This window comes from Panthera tigris, chromosome B3 (assembly GCF_018350195.1).
Source record: "Panthera tigris isolate Pti1 chromosome B3, P.tigris_Pti1_mat1.1, whole genome shotgun sequence".
NCBI lineage: Eukaryota > Metazoa > Chordata > Mammalia > Carnivora > Felidae > Panthera > Panthera tigris.
The window spans coordinates 98,001,194-98,025,735 of record NC_056665.1 but is presented as its reverse complement, the minus strand read 5'-3'; the positions used below and the strand labels follow the sequence as shown (position 1 = coordinate 98,025,735).

Below are 24,542 nucleotides of genomic sequence, written 5' to 3'. Positions count from 1 at the left end.
ACAGAGCCCGACGCGGGGCTCGAACTCACGAACTGCGAGATCATGACCTGAGCCGAAGTCAGCCGCTTAACCAACTGAGCCACCCAGGCGCCCCTATTACATTTATTTTTAATGTAAGTCCCATGTGAAGCTTCAGTCTTCATTAGTTACAAGAATCTGGAACCCCTCTCGTAACCATTCGTGGCACCCCATTGTGACATGGTGCCTTGGGTGAGAGCCTGCTTGGTGGCAGTGGAGTAACGAATGATCTACTAACTGGGCCTCATCCTCTGAATAGAATGTAGGAGAATAAGCCTTGCTATGAGGTGCTTTTGATTGTGTTCGACTTTTGTTTCAGTCCATATATGTTAAAGCCCTAATAAAAATTGTGTACATATTAATCCTCTTGATCTTGCCCCGAGCTTTAATTCTGGCAATTAGATTCTTTCCTGCTGAAACAGAAAATATCTAACCTAGCTATGAAGCTTGCTTCCCCTCCCGTGTCTAGTTCATAAGGCCATAAAGCCATCGCGTAGGGAAAGACCACTGTAATCTCCCCACGTTCTCATTGCTACAACGTGTATTTCAGAATTTCATTTGGAAACCCTGACGTAGAATGTGCTAATTTCACAGGTGCCAGGTAGGTTCCACCACGAGGCTGAAATGTGCCTTCACCTTCCAATTTAGGGTGTTTATCTGGCAAATGGATTCCCTTGGGAGTCTGACCTCTCATCTCAGGTGGTATTGAAAGGAAAGTGGTGATTTTTTTTCTTTTTTATGGGATCATTTTCACTCAAGGCAATTCAATTGGAAGTTCTATTCTGAATTAATCCAGACTAAGAAAGGGCACATTCTCGATTCCAGCGTAAGGTCTGATTAATGAGAACGTTTGGGTGGTTATTTTGGTTAAGAAACAGAAATGAGGTTTTAGTTTCCAGAGAGTACATTTTTTTCCCCTTCTCTTATATGCATACCCACAATGGCTACTGAACTGACCTTGAATTTTGTGGTTTCTTCTAAGGATAGGTGGAAGGCAGGGGTGGGGTGGGGGGGAGCAAAACTAATGCCCAGTTCTATTCTGTATTACTTACTGTAGGAAAGGTTGTTCCATGAATGTAATTAGGGCAGGACTACTTTGCTTTCTGCCCTCGTTGAAAACAGGGGACACCTTGTTAACTGTTTTCCTCCACAGGGAATAAATCGGGTCTAGGAAGATTATTATCAAGAGTAGGAGGCTTTAAACCATTATTTTTTCAACTACAGACAATAGTAGTGTAAGCCAAAACCGTGAGGTTTGAGTGAGGACCTGAGAGAAAAGTTGAAGCCACTTGCTTCATTTGCTCAACAATGGGGCTTGCTCAGCAAATCGCGTCTTTGTGTTTGGACTGCAGGGGGCGGGGGTGGTGGGGGTGGGTGGGACAGGAGTGGTGGCAGTAGTTTAAGAACTAAGAACAACCCCCCAAACTGATTTTTACTACCCCACATAAAATCAGACTTCTTCAAGAAGTGGGAAACTGACTTCTAGTCCCCTTATGTTCATTTTCATCTATGCATATCTTCACAGTCAACCTTCATGAATGATTCATTTATATTGTGTGGCACAAATATTGAATTCTGGAGCAAACTTCTTAATGACTGAGAAGTTCTGCTAAGAGCTTTTGTCGTCGAAATGTACCTGTGTTCCCATTCCTCCTGTTAGATGTTTTGTTCTAATCTTTGACAAAGTAAGCACTTTCATTGCTGAAGCCATTTATTTCCATCAAACGATAGGACATCATCAGGATAGTTTTTTGTATTAATGGAATTTCCAGTGTTTCCCTTGAGTTTTCTTAAGTCTGTTAGATCCTTTCGCTATTCCCAGAGGTGAAACACTCATTCAAGATGCAATTGTAGATCACTTGAAAGTGATGGAAAGAAGTCCCTTCAAAGCTGGTAAGATCTCTCTCTTTTAACACAGACTGTAGCTCTCGGCTTGCAGGCTTTGCTATTCTGGTAAGTCTTCCTGACTTGATCCCAGAGGGAATTGCCTTGGCATCCAGCCCCCGCCCCCATCTCTTTCCAGGTCAACAATTTCTAGTATTTATTTACTAACAAGAAAGAAAAACAGACAACAAATTAAAAATGAACAAAGTTAATTTTAATGATAATAACATTTTCCATCTGTACCATTAAGTGTATCTTCCGAATGGAAAACACTGTTCATTATCCACCAAGAGCAACTCTGATGAAGGAGATACCATGAGCAGATGTATTAAAAAAATCCCTTTAGGGGCACCTGGGTGGCTCAGTCGGTGAAGCGTCTGACTTCAGCTCAGGTCATGATCTCGCGGTTCGTGGGTTCAAGCCCCACATCGGGTTCTGTGCTGACAGCTTGGAGCCTGGAGCCTGTTTCAGATTCTGTGTCTCTCTCTCTGCCCCTCCCCTACTCACACTCTCTCTCTCTGTTTCAAAAATAAACAAACATTAAAAAAAATGAGGGATTTAAAAAAAATAAAAATAAATCCCTTTAGGGACTTTCAAATCCAATGAGCCAAGAACACTCCCCATCTCAGTAGGAGAAGAGGCTTAAGGCTCAAACTCTTAAATTTGCAGCGTGGCAGGACCCATAAAAACATGTGTGCAGTGAAAAATCCTACATTAATTCGTGTTGTCCCCGGTATTGACCTGTAGGTTTTAATTGCTTTAAAAATTTTTTTAATGTTTATTTTTGAGAGAGAGGAACAGCATGAGCAGGGGAGGGACAGAGAGGGAGACACAGAATCTGAAGCAGGCTCTGGGCTGTCTGCACAAAGCCTGATGTGGGGCTCAAACTCACGAGCTGTGCTATCATGACCTGAGCTGAAGTCAGACACTCAACCGACTGAGCCACCCAGGCACCCCAGCTTTTAGTTGCTTTTAAAGATAAAGGAAGGTCCATGGGTTCAGAGCAGAGAGACTGAGAGTTGGGCTGGCAGGCGGTCTCCATTGCCCATTTTGCCTGGAAAGGCAGGATGACAGAAACGAACCCAAGTCCCTACAGAAACAGGGGCCCTCCTGGGCTTGCTTGGCTTCTAGTACCCAGCCCAGAGCAAGCAAGGGCTTTATACATATTTAGAACTGTTAGTTAAATATGCCATAGATGGTGTGTTTTTCAGAGTCCTCACGTTTTGGTCATAAACACCCTTCTAAACTGAGTTCTGTTTGTGTTTTTCCAGAGACTTCCTGTGCTTAGCTAATTGTGCCACTCTTGTGAAATGGACACTATAGCTCTATTTGTTTGGGGAGCTTTGTTATTCCAGCAAATTTCCTTCCTCTTCTTTATGGGCTTGCAAGGCTTTCCCCTTTCAAAAAAAAAAAAAAAAAAAGGAAAAGAAAAAAAAAACATCTGCTTAAGGCTGCTGAGATTGGTTCAGCAACCTCTGCTGGGAAAGAATAGCCCCGTATGTGCCCCCATAATCGTTTTAATTAGCCATACATTCTGCAGGGCACAAGGTCTGCGCTGGAGCAGATGGCTGGTGGGGGCTGGGACGGGGCTATTGTGGGCAGGGGCCTAGCCAGGCCCGCAGGCTGCAGATGCCGGCCCGGCCTTGGGGCTGGGAGCCCAGGATCCAAGAGGCTCGGGCCATCTGCTCTGCGGTCCAGCAAAGCAGGTGGCCCTCCAGAGAAAGCAGTCCTGAAAGCGGCATCACTGGTGTAGCCCACGCATGTGGGGCACCCTCGTCCGGCTACCGGACAACCAGAGAGTTGACCACAATGGCCAGAGTGACGTTGAGATGCACAACCTACAGAGCGGGCTTCCTTTGTCCGCCTGAGGGGGCTGGGGGGCTGCCTTCTGTAGCAGCCATTTTGGGGCCAGGCAACCTCTGACCCTCTCCCCTCCGGCTGCTCTCAATGGGGTCGTTGGCCAGCACACTTGGCATGGTCATATGGAAGCACAGGCAGCCCCTGCCAGCTGTGACCAACCAGGGGACACTCTCGACCAGGGGGAGGGCGACTAGGGAGGCCCTGCTCCTAAGCTGAATCAAAAGTTGATTGCTTCGTCACAATTACGTGTTCAAAGCTGTAGTTTCTACAGAGCCTCTTCTGGGTTTGTTCTTCAAGCTGACACTGGTCTATCTGTTGTTTCTTTTCTCTGCCCTTGTCCTAGTTTTGGACACCCAAATAGTAGGAATAGTAATGGTAATATCTATTTACTTCACAGATACTTAGCTCTCGAGTTATAGCAGGCACCGTTTGAAATGCATTCCAAATATTAGCACACCTTTGTAGGCAGGTACTGTTATTCACTACCCAAGAGATAACTGAGGCACACTGGCTATTAAGTAATGTGCCCAAGGTTGGACAGCAGGTAGGTGGTGGAGGTGAAACTGAACCCTGGGGGTCCAGCTCTGGAGCCCAAATCTTTTTTTTTTTTAATGTTTATTTTTGAGGAAGAGAGAGAGCGGGCAGGGGAGGGGCAGAGAGAGGGAGACACAGAATCTGAAGCAGGCTCCAGGCTCTGAGCTGTCACCACAGAGCCCAATGCGGGGCTCGAACCCAGAGAACCGGCTCATGACCTGAGCCGAAGTCAGACACTCAACCCAGGCACCCCTGGAGCCCAAATCCTTAACCACATATTTGTTCTGGCTGAAATCATAATGACAGCTACCACTTCCTAAGTGCCAGGCATACGCTTTCACGTCTGCACTGGGCAGCTCATCCCCACTTTGGGCATGAAGTAAGGAACCGAGGGGTCACACTGAGCCACAGAGCCAGATCGAACCCAGTCTCTCTGTTCAACCCTTGTGCTCATGCCCTCTACCGTTTTGCCTCCAGAATCAAACAGAATGACCGTAAAACGCTTATTAACATCCATTGCGCCAGTGATAGATGACCTAAGATTTCAGGGGAAGAAATTCAAAGTCCTTTTTCATGAATTAGTATTGAGAACACATGCCAGCAATTGTCCCTCCCTTCTTCGCCCACTTTTTCAAAGATTTTAAGATTATCTCCCTTCCAGTGCTCATGGCTGATCTGTGTCTAAAGACCACCTGCTGGGCTTTCACTGTGCTGTGTAAACTGGCAGCAATTAAAAGACCTTGTTCCAGAATGATGCCTCCCTTTATTGATGGTGTTCCAGTAGGCAAATGACCTAATCCCTCCAACCTTCTAACCTGCCATCCCCTCCTGCTCCCCCTGCTTTTTAATTGGAACTACTGGCTCCAGGTGTGAGAATGAACATGAGCTATGAATGAACTGAATCTCCCCCCCTCCCCTCGAAATTGCAATTTTTTTTAATGATTTTTTTTTAACATTTATTTATTTTTGGGACAGAGAAAGACAGAGCATGAACGGGGGAGGGTCAGAGAGAGGGAGACACAGAATCCGAAACAGGCTCCAGGCGCTGAGCTGTCAGCACAGAGCCCGACGCGGGGCTCGAACTCACGGACCGCGAGATCATGACCTGAGCCGAAGTCGGCCGCCTAACCAAATGAGCCACCCAGGCGCCCCACGAAATTGCAATTTAACAACAAACATTCGGCTTCCGTGTGCTTACCTCCCCCTTGGTAAAGGAACAGACCCTTGGCGGAGACTGGGGAGAAGCACAGCACATGTTTCTGGGTGGCTAACTCCATCTCCAACTGAAGTGGTCTTGGAATGGAAATGTAGCCATTTAATATACATTTGGTTCTAGGCAGGGCTGTTCCTAGCTGGATCTCTGTTTCTTATACAGGGCCATGGGAGAAATGCCTTGGGAAATTGTTACCCCTAGAGAGTTAAAAAAAAAAAAAACAAATGTTTTTTGTTTTTAATGTTTATTTTTAAGAGAGAGAGAGACACAGAGAGTGAGCAGGGGAGGAGCAGAGAGAGAGGGAGACACAGAATCCGAAGCAGGCTCCAGGCTCTGAGCTGTCAGCACAGAGCCTGATACAGGGCTTGAACTCGCAAGCTGTGAGATTATGACCTGAGCCGATGTTGGACGCCCAACTGACTGAGCCACCCAGGCACACCTCCCCTAGAGATTTTTTAACAAGTTGTCCCTTACCTGCCACCACTTGCCCACAGAGTTTGTGTGAAATCATTTAAGCTGCCAGTGCTGCCTGGGGTTTTAGAAGGCTGTGCTGTGCCTGGTGCCATTGGGTTAAGCTGCCTGAAGGATGGTCATGGTCTCAGTCCCCAATTTGGGTCTCAGACTGGTGTCCCTGATCTGTCCACACTCTGAGAAGCTCAGGAGGCACTGGCATCAGCAGCTTTCACCCTCCTGAACAGCACCCGCCACCCCCCCACTCCCACCACTCCAGGCCTCTTCTGTCTCAGGTCACAGAGCAGGTGGGTTCTGTGAAAGAACTTTCCCTTTCTCCCCACCCCCAGGTCACAGGAAATTCATTTAGTGAGAATTAGAGGGCAGGGGGTTAAAAAGAAATAGTGAAGTTGCACCTGTTTATATTGCACAAACATTTATAATAGCAAAGGAAATATAACTGTTTCCCATAGTCCCTCAACTAAATGCGTCTATTTTTCTTATCTCTATTTCCTTCCATTCTTTGTCTAATTGTATAAATATTTTTGCCCATGGTAGTCATAGCGTAGATGGCATTTTTGTCATGGTCTTTCATTTAACATTTCACGTGTTTTTCCATGTCTTACATGGTTTTAGAATTGTACTTAAAATTTTTTTAATGGTTTTATTTATTCTTGTGAGAGAGAGAGGCAGAGCACAAGCAGGGGGAGGGACAGAAAGAGAGGGAGACACAGAATCGGAAGCAGGCTCCAGGCTCTGAACTGTCAGCACAGAGCCTGATGTGGAGCTTGAACCCACGAACCGTGAGATCATAACCTGAGCCAAAGTCAGATGCTTAACTGACTGAGCCACCCAGACACCCCTAGAATTACACTTTCAGGACTTTTTGTAAAAAGTTCTAAATGTACCTATCCGTGCATAAACTTTTTTCCTTTGATTTTATTGTCAGTGGAAATCATATGAAATTATTGGGTCAAAGAATACGAACATTTTCATGGCTTTTGGAACATGAAGCAATTTTCTTTACCAAAAGGGTAATATCCATTCCCACTACTACCAGGAACATATAAACAGGCCTATTTTAATTCATAACCTTGATGGTAATAGGACTTAAGTACTGCTAATTTAATGGGAACAAAGGGATTCCCTGGTTTTAATTTATACTTCTTTGCTGTTGAAATGAGTCTTTCCCCATATTTATTTGTGTTGCTTTTTATGTGAATTGTCTCTTTGTATTCTTTGCATATCTATCTACTGGACTTGGCATTTTCTTACAAATTTATATGAATAACTGATAATTCCCCCCAGGCCACCTAAATTAATGCCTTAAGTTTAAACATGGTAATGAAAATAAAATCTTCAAAAATAAATTTAACATGTACTACATAAACACATGTCCAATAAAAATAAGATTTTACAGTGCTTATTGTTTGCCAAGCACAATTTTAAGCATTTTACCCAACTCTGTGAAATATGTACTACTTTATTCCCATTTTATAGATGGAGAAACTGAGGCAAAAAGCAATTAATAAATTTGTCCAGGCCAAATTCAGTAGTTAAGGGGCAGTATGGCTTCTTTGTCTGTGATGTAACCCCCTTACTCTTATTAGTTTGGGGAAAGAACCAGGGAAGGAGAACAGTTGGGGAAGTACTGTCCTGAGAACTGAATCAGGTATGGGGGCACCTGAGTGACTCACTCAGTTAAGTGTCTGACTTGATTTCTGCTCAGGTCATGATCTCATGGTCTTGAGATGGAGCCCTGCATTGGGCTCTGTGCTGAATGTGAAACCTGCTTGGTATTTTCTCTTTCCCTCTCTCCCTGTCCCTCGCTCTCTCACTCGCTCTCTCAAAATAAATAAGAAGTGAATCCGATATAATCATCCAGTCCCATAGACTCACGAAATATTTGAAACAGTATGTTAAATCCTCTTGCTTCTCTGAACTAATTGCTCACTATTTTTAAATGAATGGAGGGGTGCCTGGGTGGCTCAGTCAGTTGAGTGTCTGACTTCAGCTCAGGTCATGATCTCACGGTCTGTGAGTTCGAACCCCATGTTGGGCTCTGTGCTGACTGCTCAGAGCTTGGAGCTTGCTTCACATTCTGTCTTCCTCTCTCTCTGCCCCTCCCCTGCTCATGCTCTGTCTCTCTCAGAAATAAACAAACATTAAAAATAAATAAATAAATAAAATGAATGGAGAAGTGAGAAAATGTAAGCAATAATCTTTTAAGTAACTATACATACCTCATGACTTTAGGAATTGTTACCAAGGGGGTTTTGAAGGTGTGTTTCTCTTTTAGATCCTCAGACTAGATAATGTGAACTGACTAGTCTTCAAATTTGCTGATTCTTTCTTCCTGCCAGTTCAAATCTGCCATTCAAATTCTCTAGTGAATTTTTGCATTTTTCCATCTGTGTGTCCCAGTTGGGGCTTCCTTTATTGGTGGGGCCCATTGATACTCTTCCTGTTTTTGTTCTGTCCATCTGTGCTATTAAAAATCCTTTCCTCCTTGTGACTTAGTTTTATTTTGACCAGTGGTTCTTAGATCATAGAAACCTATTTTGTTTGTTTTAAGCAGATTTAAGGGATTCCATTTTAGGGTGCTTCCAAATTATATGCTGAATAATGAATGAATTTTCACAATTTGGAGATGCAAAAGTAGTATTAGTATAAGAATTTAAGTCTTTGCTCTGTGGGTAAGAAAATAAATAGGCTGGGACAGACAGGACACTTTTATTAGTGGAGCTTTATTGATTTAAATCATTTTATATGAAAACAGTAGAGCTCCACCCAGAAATAATAATGTAAGAAAATTTACAGAGGGCTGTTTACCCCACCGCTCCTTCCTTACCCCCACCATGCCTCATATATCCACTAGGTTTGAAATACATCTTTAGGAGGAACTGTGGGCTGCTAAAATTGTAATCACAAATGAACAAGCAAAAATCACACTGTCCCCTAATTCTGTTTCCATAACTACCATGTATATTAGTGACTTTCAGTTGTAATCTGAATGAGTTGTAGTGAACTTGTACATTGTGAGTTATGGCTTTTTGAGGTCTTCTGCATGGCACGAACGATCAACCTCAGCATTGTCAGTCTGGAGTTTTAGTTTAGTGTGACAAAACTGGGGAAACTCTCTGATGCTCTCTTCAGTGTCTTTCCAAGTAAAATATGGAACTGTGAAATTCTGGTATACAACAATGGTCGTTTAATTAATTGGAGAGGACCAGCATGAGTGAGTATGGGGTGGAAAAAGACATGCTTGGGTTGCCTGAAAGAGGACCTCCACTCATATCAACTTGAATGGGATACTGAAAGTCAACGTTCAATCTAAGAATTTAGGGTGGTACACTCTTTCCCATAGGGATGCCAGCTCTTGGAGACTGGAGTTAATCAGGCTTATTTTCCTGTTGAGTTTATTGAGGATTCCAGGAAATCAGATCATCTTGTACAGTTCAACCATCACAGAGAAAGGGCTGGGTATTTGTTATCGAAAGCAGTTTCATTCATCAAGTTGGATCTCTGCTGAGACAGCAGCCAGGTTTTGAAAGGGGGATACACCTTTTCTCAACAGGGTTTCCTGCCATGGTTGTAAAACCTCCCAACAGGAGTGATTAGGCACCTCGCGGGCTGGCCAAGGTACACCACGACCTACTTGTTGCCACTGACCAGAAGCAGACCTGTGCTGCGCTTGGCTGGTGGACAAATGTCCAGAGTTTGGTTCTGATTGTGTCCTGGCTGGGTGCTTTCATGCAGTACACACACTATAAAATGTATGATGTGACTTGAAAAAGACCAGTAGTAACATAGCACAATAGGGGCAAAATGGTCCAGTTCAGGTAAATTTCACTGCTTCTAATGCAATTTACTGGTAACATGTATTTTCTTTAACTTGAGCTTTCTAGCCCACCTGTTTGGGGTTGCATCTCTGTCTCCTCCCTCACTGTGTCACAGACATGCTAGGCTCATTCTTACCTCTGTGCTTCAGCAAATAGCAGCTGCTCCTTTCTTTTCACATGGCTGTCTCCTGCTCACCCTTCAGGTCTCAGTTTAGATGTTGCTTCTTTCAGGAAGTCTACCCAGATCTCCTAAGTCTGAAGGATCCTATTTAGATACCCTCATAGTATTTGAACTTCTACATCATAACACTTTTTATAGGCTTTTTAATTTTTTTTATTAATTTTTAAATGCTTATTTATTTTTTGAGAGAGAGACAGACAGAATGCCAAGTGGGGGAAGGGCAGAGAGAGAGAAAGAGACACAGAATCCGAAGCAGGCTTCAGGCTCCAAGCTGTCAGCACAGAGCCTGACACAGGGCTTGAACCCAGGAGACATGAGATCGTGACCTGAGCTGAAGTCGGATGCTGAACCGACTGAGCCACCCAGGCGCCCCTCCATCACACTTAATATACTACAATATTATACTTTGTTTTCTTGTCTGCATGTCTTCATTAGCATTTAAACTTCTTGAGGCAAGAAATGTGTCTGTTCTGTTCATAGTTGTATCCTGAAGTTGTATCATAACACTTAGCACCCAATAAACATTGAAGAACAGATTCATAAATGCATGGTATGAATTTTTGTTGGTTGATGGATTCTGAATATTTGCTTTGGCTTGGTTTTATCGGCTGTCACAGGTTTAGCTGTTGAATAAGTGAATTTGCAAATGTGAAAGGCAAATCCCTAGTGAGATAGTGCAGGTGGCTAAGTGGTGTTTCTTAGGTGTCTCTTCTCGATTTGCTGGTTGACTAAGGATGGCCCACCGAAAGGTTCTGAATCATGTGACTTACTCGGGTGATGATCGCAGAGTTTTCCCTGGAAAAACTGAATATTTACTAAAGCACACTAATCTTTTCTTCTTGCCTTCTCTAGCACTGGAAGACACAGCGCAGTGAAGAGTATGAAGCGGAAGGTAGGAACTGTGTGTGTGTTGGAGCCTGCCTGGAAAGGAAGGGCTGCCATTCCCAGGGCACTTTCCACGTCCCCATTTCCTGCATCTCTTAGCCTTCTTCCCAACAAACAGCCTTGCATGCTGGAGGCCCGCTAAGAAGTAACGTTAAGAACAACAGCAACAACAAAAAAATCCATTCCCAATGGAAAGTTCATAGTTTTAAAATCCCAGCATTTTAACCTCACACAAGGTATGGCAACTAAGATGTAGAATTTCACTTATGGGTTAATTACTCTCTTAGGCAAACTTTCAAATTAACCTATTTGGTGTTGAACTGCTGGGGCCAGCAGATGGCACTGTGGTTCAGCTGACAGAATTTGAGCCCACCTCACAGCCTACCCTGGCTGTACTCTACTTAAGTGTAATTACTGTGTGTTCTCTATGTCTCTAACCTGGAAAGACACAGCAGTAATGAACTTAATTTGTTCAATAAATAGTAACGGTAGCACTAAATGCTCTTCTCAACGCTCTAAGGTTCTTCCAGGCACACAAAACTGTCCTAGTAATTATCTCATGATTAAGTAATGACTCTAAAACTCTCGTATGTAAGTGGAAAGTTTAATTAGAATTTATAATAGAGGATAAGTAAATTTTGATTTTTAAATGAGTTTGATCCTTACGTTTTCAAATAAAATTTATCCTTAATGTATAGGTAACTAGCAACTTGTAATTTACAACCATTTATTCTTTCAAGTTGGTTTGTTTGTAGGTCAGAATATTTAAATGTGTAAACAGGCTAATCCTGAGACTTTTATTATTTTATGATATTTATTATGAAATCATTTCCTTCTTAGTAAAAGCAGTTCTAGTGCTTAGACCAGAAAGAAAGTGGTGATTAGATAAAGTCTGGTAGCTATAGTTGAGGCAGGGCTGACAAATCTCTTTGGAATGGTTCTCAACTAGCCTTCTCTTCCAGTTACATCCAAGCCTTAAGCCTGTGCATGTTTTCAGTTGGAATAAAACAGACTAGAACCTTGGTATGCTTGCACAGGAGATATTTCTCATGTGGTATAGAAAAATGTGCCTGTTTGCTCTTGTTGCAGCCTAAGAACCAGTGGTTCCATTTCATTCGGACTACAGATTCAAATCAAGATGGAATCAGCATTTATAGTCTCTTTCTGTAATATTTACTTTCAAAAAGCACAGTTTTCTTTGAGAACAGGCTCTCTCTCTTTGCAATTCCTTTGGGAACAGCACAATATATGTTTTTATTTCAGGCCAGTTAAGATTTTGGAACCCAGATGACTTGAATGCCTCACAAAGTGGGTCTTCTGCTCCCCAAGACTGGATAGAAGAGAAACTGCAGGAGGTTTGTGAAGATCTGGGGATCACCCGTGATGGTCACCTGAACCGAAAGAAGCTGGTCTCCATCTGTGAGCAGTATGGCCTGCAGAATATCGATGGAGAGGTAAGCCTTGCATCATATTTTTATTCAGGAATAATAATCATGATGAAATCTGAACTGGTCACAGGCTAGGAACAGCCATATCTTGCCTTCCTGCAGCATGTTACAGAGATTCCATTCTCTTCTTTTCATAGGAGATAAGCCTTGAAGATTCTTTCGTAAGAAGCTTGTGTTAGGTTGTGGGAAAAAAACCCAAACCTGACAATAGCTGACCCTCACTGAACCCATAGTACGTGACCCTCCCTGTGCTAAGCATGTTACCCCACATTATTACTAGACACTAACCAGCTTGGTGCGGCCACCATGTCAGATATATCTGTAGAAGTGGCATTCACAAAACACAATGTGAGAAGGACCTGGAGGAAGGATTATGCAGGGAGTTCAGAAGATTTGAATTGGGAGAATATTTCAAAGGCCAGACTGATGAGTTTAGGTTTTTGGAGAGAAGATCTCAGTATCAACCCTGCATTCTTCAGCAGATTGAGTAACATACAAGAAAAACTTAGATCCTGAGGATGCTCTGAGCTGCTTTTATGGGGTATATTGGTGTGCGGACAGCCTTTGGCTAGGAGACCAGCCAGCCAGGAGCTATCACAATATTCTGGTCATGAGGAAATGGAAAATGGTGGGCTGGTGGTTTTGAAGATACAGAAGAATCTTGAAGGACCCCACCCCCTCCCACCCCCCACCCCCGCCAAAAGACTCTTGCTTGGTAAAATTCTAAGCTTTGTTTTCTGAAAAATTAAGATGGGAACTGGCAGGACTGGGTGCTTGAAAAGCCATGAAATATAAGAACATAAATAATTCTAAGATATGTTTTTCAGAGAGCTGAAAATAAGGACTGGAGGGGCTCAGAGGTTAGGGCTACAGTTGTAGTTTGGGGAATCTTTGATTAGAATGCTATTTGAAACCATACTGCCTGCTTGTTCAGGGGATAAATGATATTATTTTCCTAAACCAAAAACAGATTTATCATCAAAAGCTACCAAGTAGCCTCATTTGCAGAAGAGATTTTTTTTCCTCCTCCTCTGTAGTATATGTGACTGTTATATACCCATTGACTACCTTTTTCTTTTTTTAAAAAAAAATTTTTTTTTTTAACGTTTATTTATTTTTGAGACAGAGAGAGACAGAGCATGAACGGGGGAGGAGCAGAGAGAGAGGGAGACACAGAATCGGAAGCAGGCTCCATGCTCTGGGCCATCAGCCCAGAGCCCGACGCGGGGCTCGAACTCACAGACCGTGAGATCGTGACCTGAGCTGAAGTCGGACACTCAACCGACTGAGCCACCCAGGCGCCCCATTGACTACCTTTTTAATGGCTCAGTGGTCATTTATTTTCCAGTGTTGTTGAGTCGTAACATTAAATTCATCCTCCTAAATTATAAACCCAGTGCAGTATGCAGAACTTTGGGATGTTTTGCCAAGAAATACTGCACAATACTGCACAAACTTGGATTATTTATCTAAGAACAATTCTTGGAATAAACTGTAGCCATTTGCGGGGAATTGCATTTTCTTCTGTGGTGGAATTTCTAAAACCCAGGGAAAGAAGTAGCTTATTTAGTTATTTTCCTCTCATCCAAGGATGAGTAAAAGATTGCTCATTGAGTATAGCTTTTACTTAATGTTTCCCCCCACCAAAAAAAAAAAAAAAAAGTCATGAAATACTATAGTACTTTGTACTATTAGCTCTCGACCACAGAGGAGCTGAAAGTTCAAGATGATCTCATCCACAAGCAACTTGGGATCATAGGATTTTATGACTGAAAGCAATTTTAGATTTAGTCATCTCCTCGTTTTCTAGATAAAGAAAGTGATGTCGCTGCTGCTTGTTGCCGTTACCGGGAAGGGGAACTAGACTCACTGTCTCACGTACTATGCTTTCCAGAAGCAAGGACCGCTGTACGGCAGGGAGGGCACATGCCAAATATGGCCCAAAGTTTTGAGTTGCTTTTGTTGTTTGTTCTTTTGGTATGCCCAATGTTTAAAAATTGAACTCTTGCTACACTTTTTTTAAATCAGATTTTTCTAAAAACCCAAAGATTTGACTCCCATTTTGCTAGCCGGGAGAAGTGGCTGGCTAGCTCCTCTGGACAGGACATGCACTCGTGTGTTCAGTTCCCTGCTTTAAACGGCACTCCTTTGTAGTGTCTCAAAACCATCCTGCCTTACTCATTAATATCACCTTCCTGGCCTCTCTAGGTATTTGGGTTTGTTACCCTATTCTAGTGCATTATGTCCCAATGTATACCTTGGGAAATCAACCATCCAGAGACCTGCCTGGCTGGTGTGTCATGAGGAGTAAGAATGTCCTCAGGGTTCTGGATCTGGCTCCTGCACAGACTGCGGAGGTGCCCCACTTGCCCACTTGACTTGTGTTCTATTTAGCCCAACCCTGCCTTTTTCTGAATCCAAAACCTTCTATTCACCGCTCGCCTACTCCCCCCATGTACAATAACTGGTGGGACTCACCTGCTCCTCCACTTTGAATGAATGAGGTGATGGGTTTTTAGGCAGTCTGGAAGCTGTGCATCAGTTTGGCCAGGGTCACAAGGCCAAGCAGTGTGGAGCTAAGGTTAGAGCCAAAATACGATTGTTCACTTCAGTCAGCACACCTGGATTTTACTGTGCCTTATGGTTTGATGATCCCGAGAGCCTAGTCCTCTAAGAAAGTGTTCTTTGGTTTGGTAAGAACAAGACAGAACTGCTGAGGGATCTTAGTGACCTCAAAATCTCACCCAGATACCTTTCCATTGGTTTTACCGTATAATTCTCTATTAGAAACTGTTCCTCTTCCAAAGATTTCCACTCTTTAGAATGGTTTCTTGTTTCAGAGTCCTCACCAGAGGAAGTGGTATTAAAAAAAGAATAGAGACAGATGTTTCCTATTGGATGTGAATTGGAAAGAAGCATTTGAGATAAAAGAAATGCCTCAGGCACTTCCATGAAGAATAAAATCAACAATTATGAGATGATGAATCCTAGCAACAGTCCAGACTTACAAAATGGATATTGAAACTTTGAAGATGTGTTACAAAGAGGCCTTTGTTAGAATGGACCCAGTTGCAGACTCTAATGCCTTCAGATTAAATGTGTTGCTTACTCCGTGGGCATCACCTGAGAACTTGTTAGAGATTCAGAATCTCAGACCCCACCCCCAGATTTAACTGTGTCAGAGTCTGCATTTTAACAAGATCCTCAGGCGATTTCTGTTCTGTACAATGGAGGGGCATCTGTATAGAAAAACTTGAGCCCCCAAAGGAAAGAGGAATCCAACTGCCAGGAAAAAAGAGCTCATTGCCTTTCCTCCCTATTTTGTGGTGTCAGTGACTCTTGCCGCTTTATCCATCCTTTCTATTCCTCTACTGCGCTAGGGAACAAGCCATCTTGTAGGCAAGGCTCCGAAGGGACTATAGTCCAGTCTCTCCTTCCCCAATTACATAATGAGGACTACTGGATTACCGTTAAAGGGCACAAAACAGCCAGGCAAAATTCCTTCTCTTTACATCTCTTGGGGCCCTTCTGTTGGACACACACAAAATCTTTCCTTTCCGACCTTCATTTCTCCCTTGCTAAAGCATTAAAACAAACCCCAATACGTGCAGTCCTGTTCCAAGTAGTGCTCTAAATCCCGAGTCATGAGTTTCAGACCCAAACTCTTAGATCATTGCAGTCTGTCCCAGACCAAATTCTGCTGTGCCAACATACCAATTGCAAAAATTCAACATAAACAAAATATCGTGTTGAGTCACCACAATATAATAGTTTAATGACTGTCCAAACTTATTTCTATTGTTACAGTACTGGAAAGCTATATCTTTATATTTTTTAATCCATAAGAATAATATGTAGCAACATTAAATATTACCCATTTGGGGCGCCTGGGTGGCTCAGTCCGTTAAGCATCCCACTTCAGCTCAGGTCATGATCTCACGGTTCGTGGGTTTGAGCCCCGCATCAGGCTCTGTGCTCACAGCTCAGAGCCTGGAACCTGTTTCAGATTCTGTGACTCCCTCTCTCTCTCTGCACCCTCCCCTGCTTACCCTCTATCTCTCTGTGTCTCTCAAAAATAAGTAAATGTTTAAAAAAATTTTTTTAATTAAAAAAAAAAAGATTACCCATTTTACAAGTGTGAGTAAAAAAGAAAACAGTTAATTGCTAAATTGCCTAGGATTATGAAAATGGATGTTTATACTTAGCTTGTGGAGGAGGAAAGACATATTACTGAAAAGGAAAATAAATTCAGTGAAATGAGAATAAAGGGACATGCTATATTTCTGGAGCCTTGGGGTCAACAGTGGTGCCAGTTTCTATTGGCCACGAATGTACTTTGGGCCTTGTGTTATTTTGAGGGAAATATTTAAAGTAAATGGTTACTCTTTTCCAGATGCTTGAGGAAGTCTTCCATAATCTTGATCCTGATGGTACAATGAGCGTAGAAGATTTTTTCTATGGCTTATTCAAAAATGGAAAATCCCTCACACCATCAGCATCTACTCCATATAGACAATTGAAAAGGCATCTCTCCATGCAGGTGAGAGAGAAATAGGAAGTGGTTTCTTTGTGAGCAGAAGTTAAAACCCACTTGAATAGTTTCTAATGAATTAATCTGTTGTTTGAAGAAGAATAAGGAGAAAGAGAGAAGCAAAAGAAGAAGAAAGACTAAACCATTGGGAAGGAAAAGTTGGGTTTAAAAAATGACCATAAATTACAGAGTGGGAAGCCACTAATTATGCCCCTTAATGTTAGCTGTGGGTCCAAAGAAACCTGGTGTTAAGACACATCTCATCTATGTCAAGGATCTCCCTACCAGAGCAACTGTTTTTGATAAGTTTTGCATTCTTGACTCCCTTGGGAAAGAAAGATCAAAGGGGCTGCGTGACTTTATTTTTTTTTTAATAGTGTTAGAAAGACACGGCTTCTGCTCAGTGTGGTCAAGACGGACCAGTTTGGGTCAATGTCTGGTTGAAAGGCCTGACCTTGCTCAAGTCTCTTTCTTCTTCCAGTCCTTCGATGAGAGTGGACGACGTACCACAACCCCATCAGCAATGACAAGTACCATTGGCTTTCGGGTCTTCTCCTGCCTGGATGATGGGATGGGCTATGCATCAGTGGAGAAAATACTCGACTCCTGGCAGGAAGAGGGCATTGAGAACAGCCAGGAGATCCTGAAGGTGCGGCAGCTAAAATGAGAGAGAAATGACAGACTGGGGAAGGGTTGAAAAATTCCAGAGCTTTTGAAACTGATTTGATCTGATTTAATTTGATTTCTCCTTAATGATTCTTCTGTTCACAAGCTCTCAGAAATAAGAAGTAACTTTTCTTACCCCCTTTTACCAGGAGTCTGTTGCTAACTACTTCTCATGTTTTTAACACCAAAACTATTGACAAGTGCAATGCTCTTAACTGATCTCTGGCTGGTAAAGATCAGAGTTATACTATTGTATTTATTTACAGTGCTAGAGAATATTTTGTTAAACGTGCACGTAAGCATGTATGGTTTCCTTAGAACTTCAGTTGAAGGTTGTTCCCAAGCAGTCACTAAAGAAATGTGATCATCCAACTTCTTGACTGTACATTCACTTCTCTGGGTTTGTATACCCTTCACAGCTTTCGCTTTAGAGGACAGAACTTGTAATTATCTTGAACTTGTTCTGATTTCTAGGCCTTGGATTTCAGCCTTGATGGGAATGTCAACCTGACAGAATTGACACTGGCTCTTGAAAATGAACTTTTGGTCACCAAGAATGGCATTCACCAGGCAGCTCTGGCCAGCTTTAAGGCTGAGATCCGGCATTTGCTGTGAGTTGCTTGGAAGGTCCACGTGCCCTATTCCCTTTCCTGCTTGCCCAGCAAGTCCTTTAGAGGCCTGTGACACATTCTGTATGCAAATGGAGCCAATCTCCTATCATCTCACTATTGTGAAAATTAAGTAACGCTTAGATTTGCATGTAGGCTTCTGAAGGAAGCTGTGGAAGTGCTTATTATGGAAGGGTTTTGGTTGCCTTGGTTTTGTTTTTGTACTGAAGCAAGCCAGAGGAGAACTTTTTTGGGTCCACCTGTTGCTTAGAGATGGTTTCCCTTTAACTTGGTCTATTTCTCTTTCAAGGGAGCGAGTTGATCAAGTGGTCAGAGAGAAAGAGAAGCTACGGTCAGATCTGGACAAAGCTGAGAAGCTCAAGTCTCTAATGGCTTCAGAGGTGGATGATCACCATGCGGCCATCGAGCGGCGCAATGAGTACAACCTCAGGTGGGACTTGTGGGGCCAGGGCCCTCTTTCCCACCACACTGGCCAGGGTGGTGGGGCTCAGCCTGCCTGCCTGCTCAGCCACACCTGGCTGGAGAGACGCAGGTGTGGTCGAGCCTTAAGGAAAGCAGGACCCAGTAGATCTTTCCATCTCTAGGACTCTGTGTTTCCATTTTTGGTGGGTCTGCATAAGGACCTCTGAGGGTCTTACTGGCAGCTTATTGGTCTTTCCTCCTCACAGGAAACTGGATGAAGAGTACAAGGAGCGAATAGCAGCCTTAAAGAATGAACTCCGAAAGGAGAGAGAACAGATCCTGCAACAGGTGGGCAAGCAGCGCTTGGAACTTGAGCAGGAAATTGAAAAGGCAAAAACAGAAGAGAACTACATCCGGGACCGCCTTGCCCTCTCTTTAAAGGTAGTCATCCTCTTAGTTCTCTGGTCTGTGTCCGTGCTGGGAACACCACATGGAAAACCACAGCTCTGGAAAGAGGGCAGGTCTGCCCAGGGCACAGTCCCAGGATTCCCGTATATTTGTCCTGCTGGGTCATGACCCAGACGTGACAGAGCCCCTGCTGGGATCTAGATTGCAGGAGTGTCCAGGCTTCTGGTGTGCCCGCGGTGTCAATCAGTAGATCTTGTTCTTCTCACCCCTTGTAGTTGCACTGAGTCATTAGGGCTCTTTGGCACCTGGTTGATGACTTCTCTCTTCCCTGTCCCCCACCCGATTCTGAGCAGATGGCATGGTCTCCTGCCACACACAGGTCATCAGCTTTGTTTCTTTGCTTCCAAATATGTCTTTTGCCTTATACATCCTCTCCTCTTTTCTCGTGTCTCAGTAGAGGAAACGATCCTTCTCTTCACTGGACTCTGATACGGTGCAGCCTACTTCCATTCTGGATACCACTACTTACCGGAAAACCTCAGTCACGTTATCCAGACCTGTTTCCTAATGTACAAAATGGGCACCATTGTAATATCTGCCTCATGGCATATTTAATATGGGGACTAAATGAGATGCTGCATATGCAGCGTGTAAAAGGAAATAAGTACGTGTAGTATATTAACTGTTGTTCCTGAAACTCCACACATCAAAAACTGAGCTAACTCTCCCACCCTAACCATCAAATCGCCTCTTTTTCTGAATTTTCTCCTTAATCTGTGTCATTACCATGAGGTGTCACAGGAGCTAAAACCCTCAGTCATCCCCGCTCATTAGTCTCTAAGTCCTGTTGGTGCTCTGAAACGTCTCTCAGATTTATCCCTTTCCTCCATTTCTGCAGGCTCTGAACAGGTTCAGAATTTCAGCTGACTTATGTGCATCTTTTCTTCCATCCATCCAGCCTCCATATGGCCACTAGAGTTACATTACTAAAGAACACTAAAGAACTTAGTGAAGAACGTGCTGTTACCCTGTGTAAAAGTACAGCGTGGTAGCACTGAAGGCCCTTGGAAGGGCACTTGTCCTTATACTTTTCCACCCTCAGGTCCTGCCAGCAACCCCCTGAGCCATGCCCTTAATCCGACCGCACCTGCCATCAGATCTCACAGTTTCTCAGTGGGTTTTTATGCTCCTTCACTGCTTTTGCCAACACTGCAGACCACATGACTCTTTCATTCCCATTATGCTTCCTTTTTTCTTGACGGAAGATAGTGCATCACAGATAATTGTGTCTACATCTGTCTCCCTCCCCACTGTCCAGATTGTGTTTTCCCTATGGTCAGTAACAGAATCTGATTTGTTAGTTTCCAGAGCACCAGAACAGGCCCAATACACCACAGAGATTGCTCCTGTTTTGACATCTAAATTTAGACATGCTTTGAAAGCTTAGAGTTCTAGCACCGGCATTTTGGGAGAAAGTGTGTGTTTTTTTTTTTTTTTTTTAGGAAAAAATTCTTCAAGCATACTCTTTTTCATTCCATATTGCTATGTGAGAGTGTGAACTAGAATGTATTAAAAATACACTGGCTTTATATTCTTCTGGCAAAATACGCTTTGAAAATAATGTTCTTCCAATCAGCCTTTCACACTGGAATGGAACATGTGTCAAAATGCATGTCTGTGTAGTTTTATTTTTTTAAACAAATGTGGGTGGAAATCTCTCCAACAAGTTTTATATATACAGAAAAAAACCCACCATTTGTGGACTTCTGTTCATGTGTTATTATAATAATTTCAATATACAAGTTATGAAAAACTTGTATGTGCATCTTTTACATCATTAAGCCAAAATAAGATTGTAAAGTAAATATCAACAAACTATATCATTAATAAATGATATTAATTTTAGGTTTTTTTTTTAAGTTTATTTCAAGAGAGAGAGCGGACATAAATGGGGAAGAGGCAGACAGAGAGAGGGAGATAGAGAATCCCAAGCAGGCCCCACACTGTCAGTGAAGAGCTCGACGTGGAGCTCCAACTCATGAACCATGAGATCATGACCTGAGCTGAAGTCGAGAGTGGCGGGCGATCAACCAACTGAGCCACCCAGGCTCCCCTAGTTATTCTACCTTTTTATGTTTTTTCCTGAGTTCTCTTTTGCTGATAGGTAGCCTGCAACCAATTGTAACAATGTGTTGAGAATGTTTTTTCATGTCATTAAATACTACATTCCAATGCTATTGGAGAGAAATACGGTGCAAACCATATATGTAACTTCAAATTTTCAAATGGCTGCATAAAAAGAAACAGGCGAATTTAATTGGAATCATTTTATTTAATCCAGTATCTCCAAAACATTATTTAGACTCCTAATCCATATACAAAAATTATTATTGAGCCATTTTATAGTTTTGCACTAACTTTTCAAAATCTACTGAGTATTTTACATACTTAGAGTACATCTCTATTTGTACTATACATGTTTCAAGTGCTTAATATCTGCATGTGTCTGCTAGCAGCTACCGTATTAGCATAGTTCTGTAGGATCAAAGAAAGGGGGCAAACTTTTGGGTTATAAGATAAATACCAATTTTTTAATCTTTACTTTTGTCTTCTGTATTCTACTGAAACTTTCAAGCTGAGCAAATTTTTTCAGTCTAGAGCATGAATTTATGCTTCATATAAAATGGTACAACAGTTTGCTAATTTTTAATCTGTGCCCATTTACTTTCCCCAAATTGCTTCAGGAAAACAGTCGTCTAGAAAATGAGCTTCTGGAAAATGCAGAGAAGTTGGCAGAGTATGAGAATCTGACAAATAGACTTCAGCGAAATTTGGAAAATGTGTTAGCAGAAAAGGTAAATCTGTTTGAATTTGATCTCCTGATATGCAGCCCAAAGTGTAGTTTACTCAAAAGAGCAGAAGCAATGCCACCAAGTAAATTTCTGTTAGGGAAGTATTTAGATGGCTGAAGTAAGCCGTCAGTTTTACAGGGATCTAATTTCAGAGATTGGATACAAGGGAAACATTGCATATACTGAGAAATGACCCCTGCCTTAGTTGAACACATCACTCTAGAATGTTCTCCCATCATCCAGTTGGTAATGTTCTGCATAAATGTCACATTCCTTTCATACTCAAGAGACCATACTCTGGGTGAACACCAGAAACTGAGGCCTTTGTTGGGTTAAAGGTCCAAGACGGACACTTGGGGCAAATGAAAGCTGTGTCCTTGTCCTTTTCTAGTTTGGTGACCTTGATCCTAGCAGTGCTGAATTCTTTCTGCAAGAGGAGAGGCTGACACAGATGAGAAATGAATATGAGCAGCAGTGCAGGGTAAGTGACTAAAGAGAAATTAAGTCCAGGAGGCCCTGGGTTCAAATCCCACTTCACCATTTACTAGTGACCATAAGCATGTTACTTAATCTGTGGGTTCCTCAGTTCCTCATCTATAACATGGTAAAAATAAGAGTACCTGCTCAGTAGGTTGTGAAGAATTAATGAGTGAATATATGTAAAGTGCTTAGAACAGAGCCTGGAACATAGAAAGCACTTAGCCCAAACGTTAGCAGTTATTATTTAGTACCCAGTATATTAGGGAATCATGCAAACTGCATTTAAGTCTGTTTTAGCTAGGTCAGAAATTGCTAGTGCTTAGGGGAGAATATAGTAGTTTTATTCCAGGTAGAGAAATACATGGTCATGTTCATGTGCTTATTCCAAAATGAGCATTTTTTTTAAGTGTTTGTTTATTTTTGAGAGAGAGAGGAAGACACAGAATCTGAAGCAGGCTCCAGGCTCTGAGTTGGACATGGGACTTGAACCCAAGAACCATGAGATCATGACCTGAGCCAGAGTCAGACACTTAAACCACCTGAGCCACCCAGGTGCCCCTAAAATGAGCCTTTCTTAAATTTTTTTTTTCTTTTTAGAAAAACTCTTTTTTTTAACGTTTTATTTATTTTTGAGACAGGGAGAGACAGAGCATGAACAGGGGAGGGTCAGAGAGAGGGAGACACAGAATCTGAAACAGGCTCCAGGCTTTGAGCTGTCTGCACAGAGCCCGACGCGGGGCTCGAACTCACAGACCGCAAGATCATGACCTGAGCCGAAGTCGGCCGCTTAACCGACTGAGCCACCCAGGCGCCCCTCTTAAATTTTTTTTTTAACATTTATTCATTTTTGAGAGACAGGGGCACAGAGAGAGGGAGGAAGACAGAGAATCCAAAGCAGGCTCCAGGCTCCAGGCTCCGAGCTGTCAGCACAGAGTCGGACGTGGGGCTCAAACTCATGAATCGCGAGATCATGACCTGAGCTAAAGTCGGATGCTCACCTGACACCACACACCCCTGAAGTGAGCCTTTCTTAATCAAACACTGCAGACCTAATCTGATGTAAATTGCTTTTGTCGTGTGTGTGTGTGTGTGTGTGTGTGTGTGTGTGTGTGTGTGTGTGTTTTCCCTGGATACCTTACTTGATTTACAAAATGCAGATGAGGCAGAAGCCACTCAGGGCTTTAGCTACTAATAATTACAAATTCATACCAGAAGAGACAAAAAACATTTTTATAAATAATGGGCATCTTTGATTTTTTTTGAACTCTCCTAAACTTAAGAATTTGGGATTTTTTTTCCCTTCTTGAATCACAAAAACTTGTTGATTTTAACAAGGTAGGTATAACTGAGTTCTGACTACTTTAGATGTAAATTGTATTTGTGCAGAAATGAGGAAAACAATCACTTCCTTATGAGGTTGCCCACAGCCTGCCTTCCCAGGAAATATATGTGCACATTTTGAGAAAAGAGATGAAACATTAATGCCACGTTTACAATTAAGTTTTGGCTCTCGGCTCTAATCAAGTAGAGGTGTTTTCCTTATAGTTCTTAAAAGTTAGGATTTCATTAGTAAAATCTGTCATCTCTACCTCCCCAAATCCATTCCATTATATTCTTAAACAGATTATACACCATTCACCCACGTAGTTCACCATTTAGAGTGTACAATTCAGTGTCTTTTAGTATATTCACAAAATTGTACAATCACTACAATAGTTGATCTTAGAACGTTTTCATCACCCCAGAAAGAAACTCCCACTCCACTTAGCTGTAATCTCCCCCTAGGCAACTAATAATCCACCTTTTTTGTCTCTGGAGACTTACCTATCCTTTACACTTCATGTAAGTGGAATCCTACACTATGTGGTCCTTTGTGGCTGACCTCCTTCACTTCCCATAGTGTTTTCAAGGTTCATCCATGTTGTAGCGAGTATCAGTGGTTTGTTTGTTTGTTTCTTTCTTTCTTTCTTTCTTTTTTCAGTTTTTTAGTTTTATTTATTTTGACAGAGAGATAGAAAGCAAGCAGGGGAGGGGCAGAGAGAGGGAGACAGGATCCCAAGCAGGCTCTGCACTGCCTGTGCAGAGCCCGATGCAGGGCTTGAACTCATGAATTGCAAGATCATGACCTGAGCCAAAATCACAAATCTGATGCTTCAGCAACTGAGCTACCCGGGCACCGCTGACTTCCTTTCTTTTCACTGCTACATTATATTCCATTTTATGGCCATACCACATTTTATTTATCCATTCATTAGTTGA

The 24,542-nt window shown here is 42.5% G+C and overlaps 1 protein-coding gene and 1 long non-coding RNA gene across 15 annotated transcripts in view; one reads left to right on the top strand and one right to left on the bottom strand.

The window, feature by feature from the left end:
* Positions 1-24,542, top strand: part of NIN (ninein) — a 95,744-nt gene that overhangs the window by 36,270 nt on the left and 34,932 nt on the right. For all 11 annotated transcript variants that reach the window (XM_042989666.1, XM_042989669.1, XM_042989665.1 and 8 more), the window contains 9 exons: positions 10,835-10,874; positions 12,131-12,321; positions 16,709-16,855; positions 17,328-17,495; positions 17,987-18,123; positions 18,431-18,571; positions 18,810-18,984; positions 21,696-21,806; positions 22,195-22,284. In XM_042989666.1, coding sequence (XP_042845600.1) covers positions 10,835-10,874; positions 12,131-12,321; positions 16,709-16,855; positions 17,328-17,495; positions 17,987-18,123; positions 18,431-18,571; positions 18,810-18,984; positions 21,696-21,806; positions 22,195-22,284 — 1,200 coding nt within the window. The remainder of the gene's footprint in view (positions 1-10,834; positions 10,875-12,130; positions 12,322-16,708; positions 16,856-17,327; positions 17,496-17,986; positions 18,124-18,430; positions 18,572-18,809; positions 18,985-21,695; positions 21,807-22,194; positions 22,285-24,542) is intronic.
* Positions 16,862-24,542, bottom strand: part of LOC122239602 — an 81,086-nt gene continuing 73,405 nt past the window's right edge. For all 4 annotated transcript variants that reach the window (XR_006218840.1, XR_006218849.1, XR_006218839.1 and 1 more), the window contains one exon: positions 16,862-17,504. This is a non-coding gene — a long non-coding RNA (uncharacterized LOC122239602). The remainder of the gene's footprint in view (positions 17,505-24,542) is intronic.